Below are 21,012 nucleotides of genomic sequence, written 5' to 3'. Positions count from 1 at the left end.
AATTATTTTACCATAAAATCAGTCAGAATCGATCCGAGATGTGGTGAAGTAGTAATGGAACGTACATACAGACACACACATGGAATCTGTGCTGATTCAGTCCGGTATTCGTGTATATTACGTAAACGATCTCTTATCGATTTTTGCATTTTGGAATCTTTGAGATAATTGCTGGCTAAATTAACTAGACGACGGAACAGACACATGTTGATGTACAAGCTCTACATTTCATCAACAAAGGGCTCAACCAACATATTCAAACAGACGACATAGTTCTCTATCTATCTTAGATGTTGGATTGCTGGCTTTGATACCAATGGAATTCGGAGAAAGGCTACAAGAGGACCTGCGGGTTGTTTTTGTTACCGTTAGGAGATTTCCCTGGATTAAGATGAAGACTTAACCACGCCCATATAGGATTTCTACGGCGATTGCTGTCTGATATATATTAAGAGATGTCGATATTGCTAGAGACATTTATCTGCTTTTTCCTTGTTCAACCTGCATCTCTTCAAAGGTTATTGATCTTGGTATTATTGCAGTTTTGTGTAATAATTCTAAAGACAAACTGTTCATCATGAATATCGGGAGATAACTCAAATTGCTTGAACCAGCACCATATACATGTTTATATAAGGAAACTATAATTCTCTTAAATACGCGACTTAACAAATGGCTTTATACGACCTAAAAGTGCTTAAGATAAAACATTATCTATGTCCCCAAATTGATTAGTAATTGTTTTCAGTAAAGTAAAATTGTGTTATTATATTAAATCTTAATTCATTTTAAAGCGCATGGAAAATCTCAACTTATGTCTCAACATTTGATGAGCTATATCTGTAAAAGATTTGCCGCTTACGAAGGAATATTGGCAGTCTGGGCAAAGCACGCAACAGCTACAATCTAGGGCGACGGCTCTTTATAATCTGCATTCTGGCGACAAGCTTTGGTGAGAGGATAACGACAAACACGTATGTGACTTATTTGGAATCAGATCAGGTGTATCCTCTGAAGGACGTAATAACGCTATGCTCTTCTCGGAGTCTAATTCCTACTGAATGGTATGGCATGTGTTAAGAACCGTGTTTTTAGTTGACTGTCGACTTTCCGTAACGTCTTAACTTTTCTGTACAGTTAATGAATGAACACGTAAATACCTTATCGTTTAAAAGTATTAGTTTTTACCTGTGGATGAAGTCAGATCTAGTATCTCGTGAGTAAACACACTTCTATCATTTCTTCAGTGATTACTTTAGGGATTATTATCTACATCATCAGAATTCACGCTGCAGATTCCAATACTTCGAGCTTGTTTCAACGTGAACTGCAAGTGAAACTATTACGCAAGCAAAGATGGCTCTTGTCATGGAGGACAAAGAATCCCTAGAAAAATTATCCTTGGCTGCAGAGCATGGAAGTACAGAACCGGAAATTAAAAGGTATGTTCGATTTAATCGCCAGCGTTATTTTTAGATTTTATTGTTTGAATACCCCCATTGTTTTGTTGGGGTATTTTTTGTTCTTCCTCTTTTTTAATTTTGTTTGTTTGTTTGTTTGTTTGTTTTTTTTTTTATATATTTTTTTTTATTTATTCGACTTTCATGTACATGTTACCTTTTTTGAAAGAGACCCTTTAAAATGTCATTAACTTATAAAAATAAATCAATCATCAAATGTGTTGATGAATGAAATCGTTATTGTAAGAAAGTCCTGATACCTCGTTCGGTATGACAATTCAGTATGACAACTGCTAAGGCATCCACTAGTTGTCATATCATTTGCCTACGTTGTCGTCATATACCAATAACTGTCGGAAATTTGAAGCCCCAAATAACCAAGTAATAACAATTGTAGTAAAATAGTAGGAAATACCGAGTTGTTCTTCGGGACACGCGCACACATATTAATGTACGATGGAAGAACCCAGGGCTACGTGACCGAAGGCTCGCTAGTTCGAGTCCTGGTACGGCTGATGTGTTGTATGTTCATTGTAATATTTCATGCACTGAAGTGTACAGGATGAAAGTAACATTTGGCTAGTTTCCAAACATTGACAATGTTGTCGTGAAAAATTATAAAACATCAATGCATCATCGCTTTGGCAAACGACCAAAACTAATTTCATTATTCAACAACAATAGTGCATATTCGTTGTTTTGTCATTTAGAAAGAACGGACATGTTGTAGTTAACAATAGTTGTAAAACGTACATTATCAGCGTCTTGGTAAATTGTTTTAAATTGAAATATCATTTTAACGCACAATTATGATACTAATATGTAAATGGGTTTTTTTTTTCAAAAGAAAGCAAAGCAAATTAACCGTTACAATGTCTAAGTTCCGATTCTTTAAATTTTATGCACAGTTAGTCTTAAATATTTTTACTTGGAAAAGAAATTGCAATTTCTCCTTAATAAAACTATGTTAAACAGGATCAAGACACAACACTGTATGTTGCAATTTCTTCGTGTTCAAAAGATCTTGTTGCTTAATTCCGCATATTATGTAATATTATTTTATACTATACCCTAAAGCTGATGTATGATATTTCTTTCAATACCTGACCTTGTGGATTTGTAGGAGAAAACCCCAAAGAAGTCTTCACTTTTGTAGCTTTTTCAATATTATTATGAGATTTTTTTTTAGCTTTGCTAGTGGACAACATGCCACGACAAAGGCTTCCGAATAGAGGAGCCCTACTCCTACTGTAAAGAAACTTATTTTCACGGCGACTTAATTTCGCTTTTTTATGCTAAACATCTTTTCCGCGGCGATTAAATTTCGCGATTAAAGTCATAAAAGGTTTTTTTTGTACCTGTGTTTGAAACTATTTAGCGGTATTGCATTTTCGCGAATGCTTATCGTCCGCAAATTATGCGAAATTTAATCGCATGGAAAAGTACGTTGGTTCACAGTATCCAGTATCACCTTGGCTACAGAACAGTGGTACAGTGTTTATGCACTTCTTTGTTTTTATTTTTAATTGGCTCGATGTATCCTTTGGATGCCCAAGCTAGAATTACCCTGGACAGAGATTTATGAATGATACGGAAATGTATCTCCATTATACGGTTTCAATTTGCTCATTGATTAAAGGTGTGAGTGACATATGTGTTATTGTTTGAGTGGACTCATGATGTCTCAATCCAATAATCATTTATTTATATTTTCTTTCATATTCCCTTGCGACATGTGTTAGACAAATACATGCGTCATACATGTTCTGCTGTGTAGGTCACGTTGACAATTTGTATTGCAACAATGCTGGGCTATTTGTTCTGCTTATACTAATTCATAAATTGCAGGTAATGCACGCACGTTGCTAATCAATTATACTCCTTTGTTCGGCTATTTCAATACAAAAAGGCTGGTTCTAACACTGATTTATCACAGTATAATAAATGCTCCTAACAGCGATGCATTCCTTTTGGCGACCTAAACGATATCGATCAGTGTAGAAACACTAAGATGGCTGTCCTGCTGGCCGTCTGGGTTTATGACCATTAAGATTTTTCCTTCTATGAAAGCGAGACGCAAATATTTTGTCTAGTTTTCTCAAAGGTCGAAGACTTAGTGAGTTAGTCTACCATGGCAAATATATGAAGCTTGTCACCATATATCATTCGCTTTAGTATTTAAACGTCAATTATGTATCAAAAATATGTGTACATATATATGGTATGGTTTTATACCGTATGTCAAAATACATACTTATGTTTATATGCCTGAGTGTCATTTATACAGACCCTTAACAGTTTCACAGTCCTTAGATAAACCACGAATAAGAAAGGTGTGCACAGAAGGTTTAGGTGTAAATACCTGAATACCTTGTATACATATTGATTTAGGTACATTTATATTTGGCGTCGCAGTCTCCAACTACCTAAATGTTAATTTGATCTGCTTTTATGAGACCATAGATGTACTCTATATCACATGACGTAATTCTTACGCCTTTTCGATAAACGTCACGAACATTTTTCGCACTGCGCTACGGAGGGAGCAAACGAAGCGAGGATTGTGATTGAAGACAATAACGTTCTTTTGACGTCATTTTGGTTCTATATCGATATTCATCACGACAAGGCTTTGAAATAGGTGTCAAATTGGTTGCGAGTCTATCACGGGGCGTTATTCTATTTATATGCAACCTAGATTGACAATAAAATACAAAATTGCAACATACAGCTTTTTCTTCCAAGGAATCAGTAATGCTAAAGGCAAAAATGTGAAAATCTAAAATGGACGTCAGGACATCAAAATTAACCACATATTATGTGTAACCTTTGCAGCCGAAAAATGTTCTTAATGAACCTGCGCGTGACTACTTTTCGACCTACCAACAATAATAATGGTGTGACATCACGTAACAATTTTAAGACAAGGATGTGTAATATGGGTCGCCTGTCGGAACGTGTATCGATAGAAAAAAAAAGTCTTGTTAACGTTAAGATAGGTGTCCATCAATTTGATGAAAAAAGCATAAAAACAATTTTTTTTTCTTTGATTATAACATTTCTGTAACATTTAATATCCATCTTTTAAACATTAGTACTACCATCAATAATGACAATACTTCAACGTTTCAACATTTTAGATATATTTTCCCATAAATAGATCATTATTTTGTTGTTTTTCACTGACGAAGACCAGCATAGCATTTACTCCAGACAGACCAATTCGAATGATTTTCATAGCACATTATTTCTAGTAACAACAAATTCGCTGTTCGCTGAGGTGTATCTAGCTTCATTTAAGTATTTTGATTCCTATAGATTTAATGACAAAGAATATACCGTGTGACGCGTGTTGACTCACACTGATATATATTCGTAGCAGAATGATGTTCATGATGTTTTCACATACATATCATGATTCAGCGCTAAGGTCATTACGACAGACACACAACTCAACGATACCTTTAGCCAATAATAAAAGAATAAAAGAGTACGCGAAGGAATTTGAGGATGAATCTTTTCGGTATCGTACAAAAAGTCATGCCAAAGATGTTTTAATGCATCTTAACAAAATTATTGCTCTTTTTAAAAACAGAAATTATATAGTCAGCATGGATTAAAACATTTTTAGCAATTCAAAAAAAAATACGTTAGTCATTATGTTGCAATCTACGTCTCATATTCGAATGCCAAACCACAGAATATATTTTTAGTAAGAAGACAGTTTCTGAGTAGTAAAAAGTTCCGGCAACCAACATTTAGTATAGACAAGGTTTTTCATTTGTGGTATTGGTGTTGAAATGAAAATTGATATTCTGTCTTCATGTCAACATCTTATATCTGTATACTTCCCCTGTCTGTTTTTTTCTCTGATTGGCTTCTTCTGTTGGTGAACACTTACTGCGGGCATTGGCTGTTGGTGAACAACTTCAATGAACGACGGTCGTCATGCTACATTTCCTATTGGTGAACACATTCCTCAGACGTCCGTCGTCATATGCCATTGTCTGTTGTTGAACAACTTTTTTTGGAATCCCTTTACCGTGTGATACATGTATTACCTGTTGGTGAACACCTTTCCTCGGAATTCCGTCTTCATGCGACATTACCTGCTGGTGAATACCTCCCTTGTACATCTAATGAAATAACTCTCTATTTAAAATAATAACCATCTTCATACCTTTTTATCCTACTGACCTAATACAAGTAGTCGGTTGTCTATGCAATGATAGAAGGTCGTAATACACTTGCGTTTTGAATATTTTTTGGAAGCGCGAAATAGTTTATCTCATTTTGATGTGGGATCCTCTCAGCGCATGTTGTTGTCTTTTATATGGATATCTCCGGTTCCTATTGCGCGTTTGGGCCATAGTTAAAAAAAAAAAACACCGGAAAAGAAACATGTTTATTATGCATGGATGGATCAGACATCGTAATCGTCCAGCTGAGTGTCTCAACAATTTAAATAATTGTATTTGTAAATAACAAAAGTGATGCATAACATTACATGAAATTTAGTCATTAATGAATAAAATTAATACTGATAACAAGCAAGCCGCAGAATCGGGACCGAATGAGGCCCTCAAACATGCAGTAAAACAAAACAAACAGTGCATTATCGGAAACACCCTCTAAAGATTGGACTATTGTTGACATGAATTAATACGTTTAATATAATGCTTTATTAAAGTGAAATATTAATGAAATCATTGTCCAGGTACTCCAGATCCTCCTACGACGTAAGCTGCAACGGAATCATTAATCCCCAAACAAACAAAAATGACAGAATTGTCCTAAAATGTCCAATGTTTGTCTTCCTCACAAATCATTCAGATGTTGGGCATGCATTGTACATTACATACGTTTCGCTATTAGCCTTGTCCCTGTCAAACAGTTCATCCCTCTGTCACGATTGGTATAGATTTTAGTGTCATTACTTTCTTAAACGTGGAGGAAACGATATATTATGCTTCTCTTTATGCCGTCAGTGTAGGCTGCGTTCTTTCTCAAGTATGTTTCAAAGCAATTGTCTATGTTAGCTAATAACTGTTACCGCCTACACGACTCCGCCTATTGCTGGATCTCGTCTCACCGACTATAACCAGTATTCCGCCGTCGTAATTGCCACTGCCAATTAATAAATCACATGTTTTGTCTGACTGTGATGATACTGCTATAAAGTATGCTGATATTGCACACTAATTCTCCAATGTTTTCTGAATGACTACAAATGCTTCTACAGACTTTCCGTCTTCTCCCACTTTTCGGCTGTGGTTTCCTACTAGGACCTCATTTAGGCTATAGCTCGAGGTAGCTTTCACTTGATCCTCCATTCCTACAATCACCTTTAGACTGCTTAGCGATTATGTGTTGCAACCTGAAAACTGTGTTGATGAAATTATTGATATATGAACAGATTGTACACCGAAATATAAGTGTTATTACGGCAGCGTACCTCTTTCTAATACAATTTGGTATCTGTCCACTTGTCATATAAGTAAAAATCAAGACTTACCGTAAAATGTGTTTTTTTTTACTCTCGGTAAAACATGGATATATTCTACGAGATTAGCAATCCTGGTACCATTTCTAGGCAGTTTCATTAATTTCTTCGTTGCCAATGAGATGACGACTTATTTTTCGTGTGAGTGATACGTTTTTGTCCTCAATTACTTTAATTTTACGTTTTAAAATATTTTGAGCTTGAGTTCTTCCTATCTTGAATTCATCGGCTATTTTCCTGGACGAGAGTCCCTTCCCTGCTAACTATATGACTCTTTTAACGCGATCCTCTTAGCTTCCAAACATTTCGCTTACTCGGTGTACGAACCATCTCATTCGAAATACGATGATGAAGTGATACACATATTGTACGTGTATTACGTTATTGATACGTTAAAAGCAACTCCCTTACCTGTAAATCTTACAAAGTCTTGACCAGTATGAAGGGTTCTGTGTGGGGATCATCGAAAACAAAACAAATCACGTGATGATTGATAAAAATTCATGGTCATGTGATCATTGCTGATGTCTACTTCCGGACAAAATGGTCGTTCAATACAGGACGATACAACGACTCGGGGTGGATTTTTTGTGACCACTGGCCGCGTTAGACAAGTGGCCGCTTAGTTAAGGTTTGTTATATAGTAATTTTCACTGTCTGTCTTTTAAGATAACCGTCTTTACAAATGATATTTACATTACACCAAACTGATGAATCTAATTCCGAATGTAAATGCTGTTGGTGGAATATCATATGGAACGGTATGTTTTTCTTAGTTAGCACAAAACCGGAGATTACTTTTAGCTACGTCATGTTTATTCAGTTATAAATATGTATTTTATATACGCTATAAATAAAAGTCTAATCAAATAGATTAATGAGTCAGTATTAAAAAAATGTGAATTGATTGTCAAGAATTTTTTAAAAGCTGACTTGGGAAAGACCTGACAATAAAGCTATAATATCGTGTTCTTTAGTAATCAGTTGAAATTACAAATATGAAGATAAATGCGCTTTTCTGATTAAATGTCTGTCGTATCGGGCTACTTTGCCGGAAATGACGAGTGATTTACGTCTGTGTTGGGTAACATGAATCGTTGACTATGAGTCACGTTTTGAGTCACGCTAGTGATGCTCTTTCAGTATTTATGTGGTGTCACTGACCCACGGCATCCAGTCATTAATGGCACATTAGAAGAGATTACAAAACCGTGTGAAGCTCCTAATTATCAAATCTTCACTAGCTCAGAAATGTTCAGTTTGATTACTTAAAAAATAAAGTTAAAAACGGCTTATTATGAAAAAGGTAAGACATGTCTGATCAACTGGTATAATATATACAAACAAATTAATTCGTATAATATATGCACTTCTTAAGGTTGATATGATATAAAATACGTTTTAAACAGGTATGAAATATACAAGTATTTGTTTATGTATGATAGATAAAACATATAGATAAAACAATATTTAGAAACATGGACATGCCTAATCATAAGATTATTTTGATGCTGTTAAAAGTATAGATGAATTAAGATGAAATGAAAGCTCACAGTACTATATATGTTAATTTAACAAGAGAAAATCCATCCAGTTACTGGAGGTACGAGGGCCAATTGATATGTTGAGAGCCTTATATTGAAGGATTTAAATTTTGTCGGACATATTGCATTATTGTTCAACATAATTCCTTCAGTATCAGGGCCTCAATGTCACTTTTATTGAACTCTCTTTTTCCCTTCCTTGACTGTTCAGAAAGTCATCCACTGCATGTATGACGTCATCATCGGAAAGTGGGTGCCTGAAATATCTGTTTTCAGTTTTGGAAATAGACGAAAGACGGATGGAGCGAGATCAGGTGAATAAGTCGGATGCTCAAGCAATTTAAAGCCACAACCGTTAATAGCAGCCATAGCAATTACAGACTTTTGAACAGGATTATTGTCCTGATGGAATAACACACCATTAGCTTTCCGCGGCGCTTAAGTCTGATATTTTCCCAAAACTGCCTTAGAAGTGAAGCATAGTATGTGTTATTGGTTGTTGTCCTTTTCGGAGATAATAAATCAGCAGAATTCTATCTGCATCCAAAAAAACCGAGGCCATAACCTTCCCGGCTGATGGGACAGTCTTTGCCTGTTTTGGCGGGGAAGAGCCAGAGTGCTTCCATCGTTTCGATTGTTGTTTGGCCTCTTGTGTAAACTGACGAACCCATGTTTCATCCATAGTGACAAATCTCTGAAGAAAGTTGGCAGGATCTTCCTAAAAAAAGTTAAGATTATCACGCCATAATGTGCGCCTGGTATGTTTCTGATCAACCGTCAGAAGTCTTGGTACCCATCGGGCCGAAAGCTTTTTCATTGCATGATCCTCGGTCAGAATGGAATGTACTCTTTCCTGTGAAATGCCAACTCGACTTACTATATATATTTCTGTGACTTGTCTGTCAGTCACAACAATATCAAGAACTTTATTGACCGTTTTCGGGGTTGCAACATTGACAGGCCTTCCAGGACGGGGGTCATCCTCAATGCTCTGTCGGTCGTGCTCAAATTCCACCACCCACCTTTTCACTGTAGCATTTGAAGGGGACATCTTTCCCTAGTGTTGCTACCATATCATTATTGATTTCCTTAGGTGTTAAACTTTTTTATGCAAATATTGGATCACTGCTTTTTCACCGATTTTGTCCATTTTGCAAAAGCTGCTTGTTTACTTTAGAGTGCTACCTCGTCGATATAAAATCACCAAATGAAACAAGTCTTTGGGTACACGGCTTTACAAAGTCAGAGAAAAGTAGGACTTAAAAACAACATCCTTGAGTACCTCCTTCAATACGAGGCTCACAACATATCAATCATCACTTGTAGATTAGGTTTATGTGCGAGATCACGATACGGATAAATAAGTAAAATTAAATTTTATGTATGTGCATTTCAGGGAATTCCAGAAGTATCAAAAAAGAGGTTCCATCAGAGCCACAACGTAAAGTGCAATCCGTACTGTTGAAATCGATCCAAGCTGTACGCAATCAGCTCATTATTTATGTAATGCTAATATCAAAAACCGTCTAGCTTAAGTGAATACATATTGAATTAAGTAATTATTTGTATCAGTGGCACCATTCGTACTTTAATTTTATGGAACTGTTCAGTAAGATGTAACGAAGATTTTTGCACTAAACGGGATCGTTGTAATTAATTGTACTTGGAGAAAATTCAGTTATATCTTACCCTAAAGTACACCCATTTGATTATTTTTTTTATAAATTCCATCTCTATTTTCAATCAGAGATCCAATTTGGATAAAGATAGTATAAATAGAAAATTCTCATATTTGACATAATTTCATTACACTGAGGGGGGCCTAAATGAAGCAATCAAACCGCTTGTGGAAAATAACACAATCAGCAATTGTTTGTTCTTATTCTCTGCTTGGTAGATACTTAAGAGAACAATCATCTGCTGTGCCCCTTCAAACACTTGAGAACTTTATCCTTTCTGTCCTATTTTATAACCTATGTTTTGTAAGTGTTTTCTCTACCCGGAATTGTTTCCTCTGTTGATGTCTCATTGACGCCCGTCCGCTTGCAATCCTGATATTTCGACGAAGTTGAACCATGTACAATTAAAAACAAAATTAAATACCGAATATTCTCACGAAATTGTAATTCCTACTCACAATCGATGACACCAGGGGAAAATACGAACAATTGTATGCTTAAATGGGGGTCCTTTAAAAGATGCAAGAAAAATGAAACCATGTGTTTCGAAAGCGCAAGCGTCCTCTGCCTTATTGAGGACAACAGCCATACAAACCGACGCCAAATTCTAAAAAGAGTAATGTTTAAAAGCTAATTTCGCGGATGTGATATTTAGCGGTTTTCTGTAATGAACTTATTTGTGGGTCTTTCATTTCATTGATTCCTTAATTTAGTCTGCCTCTCCATTTGATTTCTTTAATATTAGATGTAACCACCAACTCATTACTCGTTATGTCATATACTAGAGAGTGGCACGTAAAACACTGGTTTTACTGCCAAGATATGAAAAAATCACGAGGGATTTATTTTCGCGAATTTTGATGTATTCGCGAATTTGGCGCAATTAAATCCCTCCTTAATATTAGTAAATACACGATATTTGTTTGTTTTTGTTTTTTGTTTCTTTGTTTGTTTTGTTTTTTTGTTTTATTGTTTTTTTGCACTCTCTTGTCCACACATGTTTTTTCTTATTTGCTGATTGAGGTAAATTTACCGGTGTTTGTTGATAATCTCATTCTCATGTTTAAAAGGAAACTATGCTTTATAAGTTGCTCCATTTCAGTTCTCGCGAGAGATTGTCGGAGATGATGAAGAGTAACCTTATCCAGTATGGCATCATCTCATTGGTCGTTCTTGACAGTATCATCGTCATCCTCGAATTCCTCATCGACCTGGAAATGATACATAGTAAGTGTTCATACGAGAGTTAGAGTGTAGGTTGTTTTTTAATGTGATTTCGAATATTCTTGTTTTTTTTTGGAATTGAAATAATTCTCGGTGTGAACAATGATTAGTTTTTGGTTTTAAATTCAAAGAAGATTAAAGCAATACAGATCTTCGGTAAATAATCATTGTTATTCTAGTTTCCAGAATAATCGCTTAAATTCTTTCCTTAGGTAACTGCTAAGTTAGTTTACACATTTTGATAACAAGCCGTTACTTGGCGAATAAGTATGCTCATGTGGCGAAATTTTACCTTAATAGGAATCCGTACTGGAAACAGATTTATGTGTTCTAAGGCAGTGAGGTTTTAGGAAAGGAGATTTGAATCTTTTCTATAGTCTGTGTAATGCCTGGTAAAATCAATGGAATTGATGCTTTTCATTACGGATATCACATTAATGGTCGCCTTTACTGACAAAATTATCTCTGTAAGCGATTAAAACAGCTAATGTTGTCTCCACATTGGCGCTGTTCAGCGATTGCTTGTACATAATATTCGTAATTATTGCATATTTTCGAAGCAGGGATATGATTATATAGATACGTAACACACATTAACTTGGTATTACAAATGGAAAGTGAGATTTTAATTTTCTTATAATCACAATAACGATGGGAAGCAGGTGTAGAGACTGACATTTTATATATATCACTGCTACAAAACAACCAATAGCAAACCACCGTCCATCGTAATTCGAACTCACCGTATATAAATCGACTGCAAAATGTTAACAAACTTTTTATATTTGGTCGAAGAGAGTCACCACAAACATATAGCGAAAAAAAAAGAAATGAAACGTTTTCAAAATAAGAATTATGATCGAGAAATCAGGGTTTGTAGTAATTAAGGGGATAACCAATCAAATTGGTCAAAATTTTTGTTTTGAAAGACAGGACAAATTGATATTGTTTTAAAGACAAAATAATGCATCTATTGTTATCATTGTGATTTAGTGGCAACCTTCTGCAAAATTGGGAAATTCCTCTTGTGCCTTTTGACTCGACGGAACGCGACTAGATATATACCATATATATAGTAACTGTATTTGTATTTGTAGTGGACACGCTACCTGAATAACCTTATTGTGTAAATTTAATGTTGTGACATAACCCAACCCAGACTAGAATCCTTTCTTTTATCTTATTGTTCCGTTTATCTTCCGTACAACAGTTTTTGAAACATGCACTGCAAAACCTGTGTTAACCTAATTAGTCAATTACCTAATCCTACTTTTTACCATACAATCCTTTACTAGCTGCTTCTTATACACACTTGTATTACTGAGTTGGTATGTTTTAAATATAATTAAAGTTTTTCTCATTCAATATTACCTTTTGTCTATGATCATGATTTTCTATATATATTGTACGTCTGTTATTGTTCAGTTCCTGAGAATGATGTCAGTGGGTCGCATTCTTCAATGCTCAACAGCAGTATGAATCACACCATGGAGCTGTATACTGAACTGATGTCAACGTCTCACCCAATAGGAGCGCATCACTCTGCTGATCATCTGGAATCGGAGCACAGCTCTCACAGAGTGGCAGTCAATCATGACAACCATATAGGAATAGAACACAATGCGACTCATATCAATCACAATCATACATCGTCAGGTCACGCTCACCATCATACCAACAAGGAATTGGCCGAACACATACTTCATTATGCGAGTCTTACTATACTGTCAATATTTGTCGTAGAGGTACGTGTCCATATTTGCCAGTGTTTTGTATATCAAATATCAAAAAACATACATGTACGTCCCAATTTTCATGGATCAAATAGAAATAGGCATTGCCCTTAGTTTTGGTGTCATCTTTCGACGTCGTGAACGGAAGTTCAACGTCAATGTAAAAAGAACACTCCTGCTATCTGTTTAAGGATTATAATTATTACTTTTATCATGAGAGAGATAATGCAGCATTACGTGTACGCGTACGAAGGTATATTTAAACGTCTATTTTGAACACTTTATTTCTCGATATTTTGTTATTGTAGCCAAAAAGAAGCAAATATTTTCAGAAACAAAAATCTGAAAAAAATTTAAACGCTAAAATTCGTCATTCAAACACAACACGTTTGGTCTTACATCTAATCGCCGCGCTACATGTTCTTGCTAAATGTAGCAGATGCAAAACCACAGAAATTGATGACGTCAAGCACACATAGTTCTGGGAATTCCCCCTCACGTAAGGTTGCTTAAAATCCATATCTAACTGGCGTTTTCTGCCACACACATATAATGTACGAGATAGTCCACCATGTGATATACAGTATTCTAGTAGGCATTAAACTCATGGGATCCCTTATCAAAGGGGTATTGTCTTGAAATAGTCTTGATAAAAGTAAGTACTTGATGTCTGCAATGCGCGGTATACAACTATATTCTGTATATTGTAAGTTAAAGTTAGTAATCTATTGTGGCAACAGTTTCATTGGCGTTAGAATCTCTTAATTATAATAACGATACTTTTCCAATCTACGTTTTTAGACAATTCATTTTTGGTTCCAATATAACTTGTTTTGGTAAATTATTCTATATCTGATTCCTCCAAACAGCAAAAACCTTTTTCGCTAATATCTAGTTTACTATGTTATGAAACAAGTTCTTCGCATCGGCCTCTTTTCCTTCTTAGCTCGACATTTGAAGTAAATCCACCGCCTTACTATCGCAGATATTATTCGTTATTTCAAAACCGATTTGTTGTCTTTATTTTTCTGAAGATCAGTGTTGGTTGTTCAGGCTTTAAATCCTATCTGATGAGGACATCATCTGAAATCCAGCTTACTTATTACACAGCTCGTTATACAGTCTAAGTTATACCAATATGTGTTCTGACTATAGTAACCTATCGTTCTGTTCTCCTAATAGCTTATACAGTAACGGAGGTAAACTTGATAAGTTACCGATCAGTGCATTTTAATGATATTCTAATTTTTATTCTTTCTTCTAGTCACTATTTGGTAAATGTCACGCAATGATTGAAACAAACATTTCCTTTAATACCATAACACAGCACCAATATTTACGTTAAAAATTACCTGACATGTCTCATGCCTGATGACCTGGTAACACTTTTGTAAGATTGGTGAGAATCTTTATACCACCGGAAAAGTTAAGGATATACTACTTTGTACGAATAAGGGCGTGATTTCCGTATCATTTCTAAAGCTAACTGTTGCATCGATGATGTAATTAATGCATTTACATCATAATTGATATGCTGATGTTGAACACAGGCTTATACAGATAACATCGGAGTGCTTATTCAAAATCTACCGTCATACTTTACAATGTGACAAGAAATGGTACCGTAGTATTTTGTAGTAAAATTGTATTAAAATATGCATCACATACTTTCATCTGATACCCTAAAATATCGATAATAGGCCGCGGCTTATTTTCTTTTTCTTTTGGTAAGGAATCCCAGGAGTTATTTTCGAAGCAGGCCTATTTTCAAGGCCGTCTTATAAATGTATTTTCGAAGTTATTTATTATGTAAGGCAAGTATGGCTTATTTGCTAGACCGTATGATTGTATGATTTTTAAATAACTTGTTTGTGTAGTTTATTTCTATCAACTAATCATCAATACATTAGAAAATGTTTCGCTTGATTAAGTTTGAATTAATATATATATATTCATTTAGTTTCAATCAGTTATTTAAAACAAAACAAAATTAAAAAAAAGAGCAAATACATGGACATATTTGATAAAATATATGTATGCACAGCAAATAGTGTTAAATTATATAAAAAGAAAATAATCGGCTTATTTTCAAGATACATTTGACTGCAAGAAACCCAAGGCTTACTTTCAAGACCGGCCTATTTTCGATTCAGGCTTTTAATCGAGATTTAAGGGCGTATGCTAGGAAGGTGATACAACGGCTCGCCATGTACATATTCACATTAAGATTGACTTGTGAAATATTGTCATATTAAAAATGTAAACTTTGTGTTTATTCTCTCTCAATTTTTTTTCAGGTTATGGCTAAAATATATGCTGAGGGAACGCATTTACTAAAACATAAAGCAGAGGTAGGGTGATTAAATTTATATTCTATCCACTTTATTGCATGTTTTTATCCAAACAAGGAATCTATATCAGATAATTGTGTAACAAAATATAGTAGTGTCTATATTACAGATATCCGTGTATGTATTATACATATCCGTATATGTATTACAGGTATCTGTGTATGTATTACAGGTATCCGTGTCTGTATTACAGGTATCCGTGTATGTATTACAGGTATCCGTGTATGTATTACAGGTATCCGTGTCTGTATTACAGGTATCCGTGTCTGTATTACAGGTATCCGTGTTGGTATTACAGGTATCCGTGTTGGTATTACAGGTATCCGTGTCTGTATTACAGGTATCTGTGTCTGTATTACAGGTATCCGTGTCTGTATAACAGGTATCCGTGTTTGTATATATTACAGGTATCTGTGTCTGTATTACAGGCATCTCTGTCTGTATTACAGGTATCCGTGTCTGTATATACAGGTATCTGTGTCTGTATAACAGGTATCTGTGTTTGTATTACAGGTATCGGTGTCTGTATTACAGGTATCCGTGTCTGTATTACAGGTATCCGTGTCTGTATAACAGGTATCCGTGTCTGTATTACAGGTATCCGTGTTGGCATATATTACAGGTATCTGTGTCTGTATTACAGGCATCTCTGTCTGTATTACAGGTATCCGTGTCTGTATTACAGGTATCAGTGTCTGTATTACAGGTATCCATGTCTGTATATACAGGTATATGTGTCTGTATTACAGGTATCCGTGTCTGTATTACAGGTATCCGTGTTGGTATATATTACAGGTATCTGTGTCTGTATTACAGGTATCAGTGTCTGTATTACAGGTATCCGTGTTGGTGTATATTACAGGTATCTGTGTCTGTATTACAGGTATCCGTGTCTGTATTACAGGTACCCGTGTTGGTATATATTACAGGTATCTGTGTCTGTATTACAGGTATCCGTGTCTGTATTACAGGTACCCGTGTTGGTATATATTACAGGTATCTGTGTCTGTATTACATGTATCTGTGTTTGTATTACAGGTATCAGTGTCTGTATTACAGGTATCCGTGTCTGTATTACAGGTATCGGTGTCTGTATTACAGGTATCCATGTATGTATATACAGGTATCCGTGTCTGTATTACAGGTATCCGTGTTGGTATATATTACATGTATCTGTGTCTGTATTACAGGTATCAGTGTCTGTATTACAAGTATCCATTTCTGTATTACAGGTTTCAGTGTATGTATTTCAGGTATCCGTGTCTGTTTTACAGGTATTCGTGTCTGTATCACAGGTGTCTTTGTCTGTCTTACATGTGTCTGTGTCTGTATTACAGGTATCCATGTTTGTATTACATGCATCAGTGTATGTATTACAGGTATCAGTGTATGTATTACAGGTATCCATGAGTGTATTACAGGTATCCGTGTCTGTATAACAGGTATCCGTGTCTGTTTAACAGGTATCCGTGTCTGTACTACAGGTATCCGTGTCTGTACTACAGGTATCCGTGTCTGTATAACAGGTATCCGTGTCTGTATTACATGTATCCGTGTCTGTATTACAGGTATCCGTGTCTGTATAACAGGTATCCGTGTCTGTATTACAGGTATCCGTGTCTGTATTACAGGTATCCATGTGTGTATTACAGGTATCCGTGTCTGTATTACAGGTATCCGTGTCTGTATGACAGGTATCCGTGTCTGTATTACAGGTGTCCGTGTCTGTATTACAGGTATCCGTGTCTGTATTACAGGTATCCGTGTCTGTATAACAGGTATCCGTGTCTGTATTACAGGTATCCGTGTCTGTATTACAGGTATCCGTGTCTTTATTACAGGTATCAGTGTCTGTATAACAGGTATCCGTGTTGGTATATATTACAAGTATCCGTGTCTGTATTACAGGTATCCGTGTCTGTATTACAGGTATCCGTGTCTGTATTACAGGTATCCATGTGTGTATTACAGGTATCCGTGTCTGTATAACAGGTATCCGCGTTGGTATATATTACAGGTATATTTGTCTGTATTACACGTGCTGTATCCGGTTCTGTATGTACAGTAACCTTCTTGTTTTGTATTACAGGTATCAGTATTGTTGTATATTACAGGTATTCGACGCCATTGTAGTATTGGTTTCCTTCACGCTGGATATAATATTCTCATTCGTTAATGTAACTGATGCGGCTAGGGACGCCGCCGGCCTGATGGTTATACTTCGTCTATGGAGAATCACCAGGATTATCAACGGTATTTTACACTATATATAAATGTTCATAATTCTTCTTTTTTTTTTTTTTTAAAGATACAAATGTTTTTATTTCCCAGAACATTCATACATGTATAGACTGCTGCCAAGTTTGGGACCCTGGATTCAGTATCCGTACAATAAGTGTTCTCTTGCAAGAGGGCTCCCATTCACCACACTTCAATCAATCTGTAAATCTGTAAATCATTAATTTCATAATTCATTCATCCACTCTTTATTCATTTTGTAATTAATTCATTCGGCTTATCCATTCTTTCTATAATACATTCATTCTGTAAATATTCAATTGTTCATAGTTCTACTGAACAGAGCTGTGCTATCAATAGAGCTTATTTTGTTTACATTTTAACTAGCTTCCGGGTTTGTCCATGGTTATTAATTCAACATTGTGGCTGACATGAGCTATTTTAAGCACCAAGAACACCAACAACACTAATTATTTGTAAACATGCAATCCTGGTTTATTAGAAGAAATTTACAGCAATATGCATAAAACTTGAGCAATGAAAACAAGTCTAATACAAAAAAGATAGTCAGAGTAACAGGGATCATATAACAGTATCTCGTCATTAGAGTTTAGGAGCAATGCAGATTGTACGAATGTTTAAATAATTGCTTGTATATATATATCATCGATGCGTTTTCCATTCCAAATATATTTCTGTTTCTTTGATTCTTTATAGGGACCAACCAACCAATTGTTTTTCCATAGACTTTAGTGTCAACGTTTGGGAGTATATCATTAAAATTCTTGAATTTAATATGGCAATTATGGTTTATGACAAAAGTTTATGTTCTCATATAACACTTAATAAGATATAAATAAATAAATAAATAAATGGTCCTTCAGCTCATATTTGTTCCAGGGTAGCCATTTTGAAATTCGTGAATTTTGCAATAAAATTTCTAAAAAATCTAAAATGTTTACCTGTTAATTATTATGACCTGAACTTTTGAAAAAAAATCAATCGGACTTACGAAATTCATATCAATATTTCTTATGGTTAGTTACCTATCAGGCTACATATCTATTTTGGAACTTCATAATATAATGGCCAATCAGTGGCTGCCAGACATTTTATCCCTGGCTCAACTGTTTGTACACAGGGGATGTTTCAAAAGTCAATTGGTTCGTTGTTTCCCTTCTAAAATTAATAAATTTAAGACATTAAAAAATACAGGAAACTTTACATATTTTACTTTATCACTTGTTTCATTTTAGTTGTTCCCTTAATTAAATGAACTTCTTCTCTCTTGTTTTCAGTCTCAGTATTTATCGTAAAAAAAGTACCCGGACAAAAATATACCATATTCTAACAACAATGTGTATTTCCTTTTTGTAGGTGTAATTATTTCTGTCAAAATGGACGCAGATAAGAAAATCGAAGAACAAAAAGCGGCGCGCAGCAGAGCAGAGGAGGAAGTAGAAAAATTGAAAAACCAAGTCTCTTCTTTAGAGGTAAAATACTTTATTAGTGTTAATAAACATGCCACATAGAATAAGCATTGATCTTAAACATCTACTAGCAACGTTTTAGTTACAAAATGTGCTTTATTGCAGCTCAACAAATTATACATTTAGAACCACCAGTATTCCTAATTATGTATTTACGAATATATATAAAATATGATATAGATCTACGGAGAAACATCATCAAACTAAATTTTGACCAAAACAACCTTGTTAAACTGTATGACGAGTTGGTAAAAAATATTTTATCTTATTTTTACAATCTAGTTACATGGTTTTCGAACTTGTTGTCAATAGGGTAAAGATTTAGACGAAACATCCCAAAGAAGTCGGTTGAATCTATTATCATCTCGGACACTACATATGTCGGTGCTAGCACGCATCACAAAGGTCATTAGTATGTTAATGCTGCCAGTGTAGTCATGGAAACGTCACACTTCTAAATATCATATTGGTTGTGTTATATAACCTTTATCGTGTTTTTGATATCCAAGTGTATTTGAGTTATGTATTCAGATTAAGTTAGCGTTGTACCTGTCTTTTTCGGCATAGCCAGGTGGCGTTACTGGCGATGAAGTATGTGATTGGTCAATGTAGCGGTAAATTTAAAATGCAGATATGCAGTTAAAAACGAAATAAAGTTAAGATTGAATGCAAGCTGAATAAGTGGATGTATCTTTTCAAATGACTCATTGCTAAAATTGTATTCCTGATTCAAATGCAGTCTTAGTATCAGCAAAAATGATTCAAACTGATCTAATTTTGTTATCCGTGCTGAAACGCATTCGTCCGTTCATTCTGTTCACCAGCAGTTTTACATTATAACCACCAGCATTAAAACTATGCCGTTGATCTTTTTTTAAAGATATTTATTGTTTCTACTGTATTAACAGGCTGAACTTGAACGACTACAGGAACATCTACGATTGTTGGAAGAGGGCAAAGCTGGTCCGGATTTGGATGACAGCATAAATGAGTGACAGACGCGCGTGAGATGAATAAATGAATTGTAATGCATCGTATTCCTACCGGAATGTGTAACTAGTTTGTTTCCGTCGGAATTATATATTCCAGTAAGCAATAGGAAATGAATATAAGCAAAACACGATGGAGTTTTTATGTGTATCGAATTCAAATCAAATTCATTACATACAATCATGATACATGTGAATTAAATAGTTTGTCCAATACTTGATTTCTAATGAATATGAGTTGAAGCCAAAGATATATTATGTACATCGTAGTATTATGATATATGCTATTAAACAGCATTACAGCATTACATATTATAAATAAATTGTGTTAATCACGTAATAAATGTTGTATACGGGGACGCGACTTTTCTTTTCATTTAATCTAGACCATGTTATATGATTTGAAAACAGATTGTACCAATATTCCTTAATATGTCCGATATATATTGCATAAGCGTACTATTTTTAAGGTTGGAAATTCCATAAAAAGCATTCGTTTTTTTTTACATAGTTTTGATGCTCTATATAATACCATCTAATGCAATTTATGAAGGAAAGGGGATCAGAAGTTATCATCAGTGTTTTAAAATGCTATCTACAGAAGTGTGAACTGATAATTTTTATCCAGTTATTTTCGCTTCTTTGTTCCTATCTATTTTGAAAGGATTATACTAAAGCTTATTTACTTTAAATGATATATTAGACGTAAGTGCCTAGTGATGGATATTAAAATACATAATCCCACTATTTTGTCCTTATATGACTCATGTGAGGCTAGGGACAAAAGTAGAAATCCAAATG

At 34.9% G+C, this 21,012-nt stretch overlaps 1 protein-coding gene across 1 annotated transcript; it reads left to right on the top strand.

Moving 5' to 3' along the window:
* The first annotated feature begins 537 nt into the window (after positions 1-537).
* LOC117334381 lies at positions 538-20,766 on the top strand. Its single transcript, XM_033893974.1, has 7 exons — positions 538-1,442; positions 11,289-11,413; positions 12,836-13,155; positions 15,441-15,494; positions 17,609-17,747; positions 19,110-19,225; positions 20,131-20,766. Exons 1-7 carry the CDS (start codon positions 1,357-1,359, stop codon positions 20,215-20,217), a joined length of 927 nt encoding a protein of 308 aa, XP_033749865.1. The 5' UTR covers positions 538-1,356; the 3' UTR covers positions 20,218-20,766.
* The last annotated feature ends 246 nt before the right edge of the window (positions 20,767-21,012 follow it).

This window comes from Pecten maximus, chromosome 9 (assembly GCF_902652985.1).
Source record: "Pecten maximus chromosome 9, xPecMax1.1, whole genome shotgun sequence".
NCBI classification, from domain to species: domain Eukaryota; kingdom Metazoa; phylum Mollusca; class Bivalvia; order Pectinida; family Pectinidae; genus Pecten; species Pecten maximus.
Note: the sequence above shows the minus strand (reverse complement) of the source record. Positions and strands in the feature narration are given on the sequence as shown.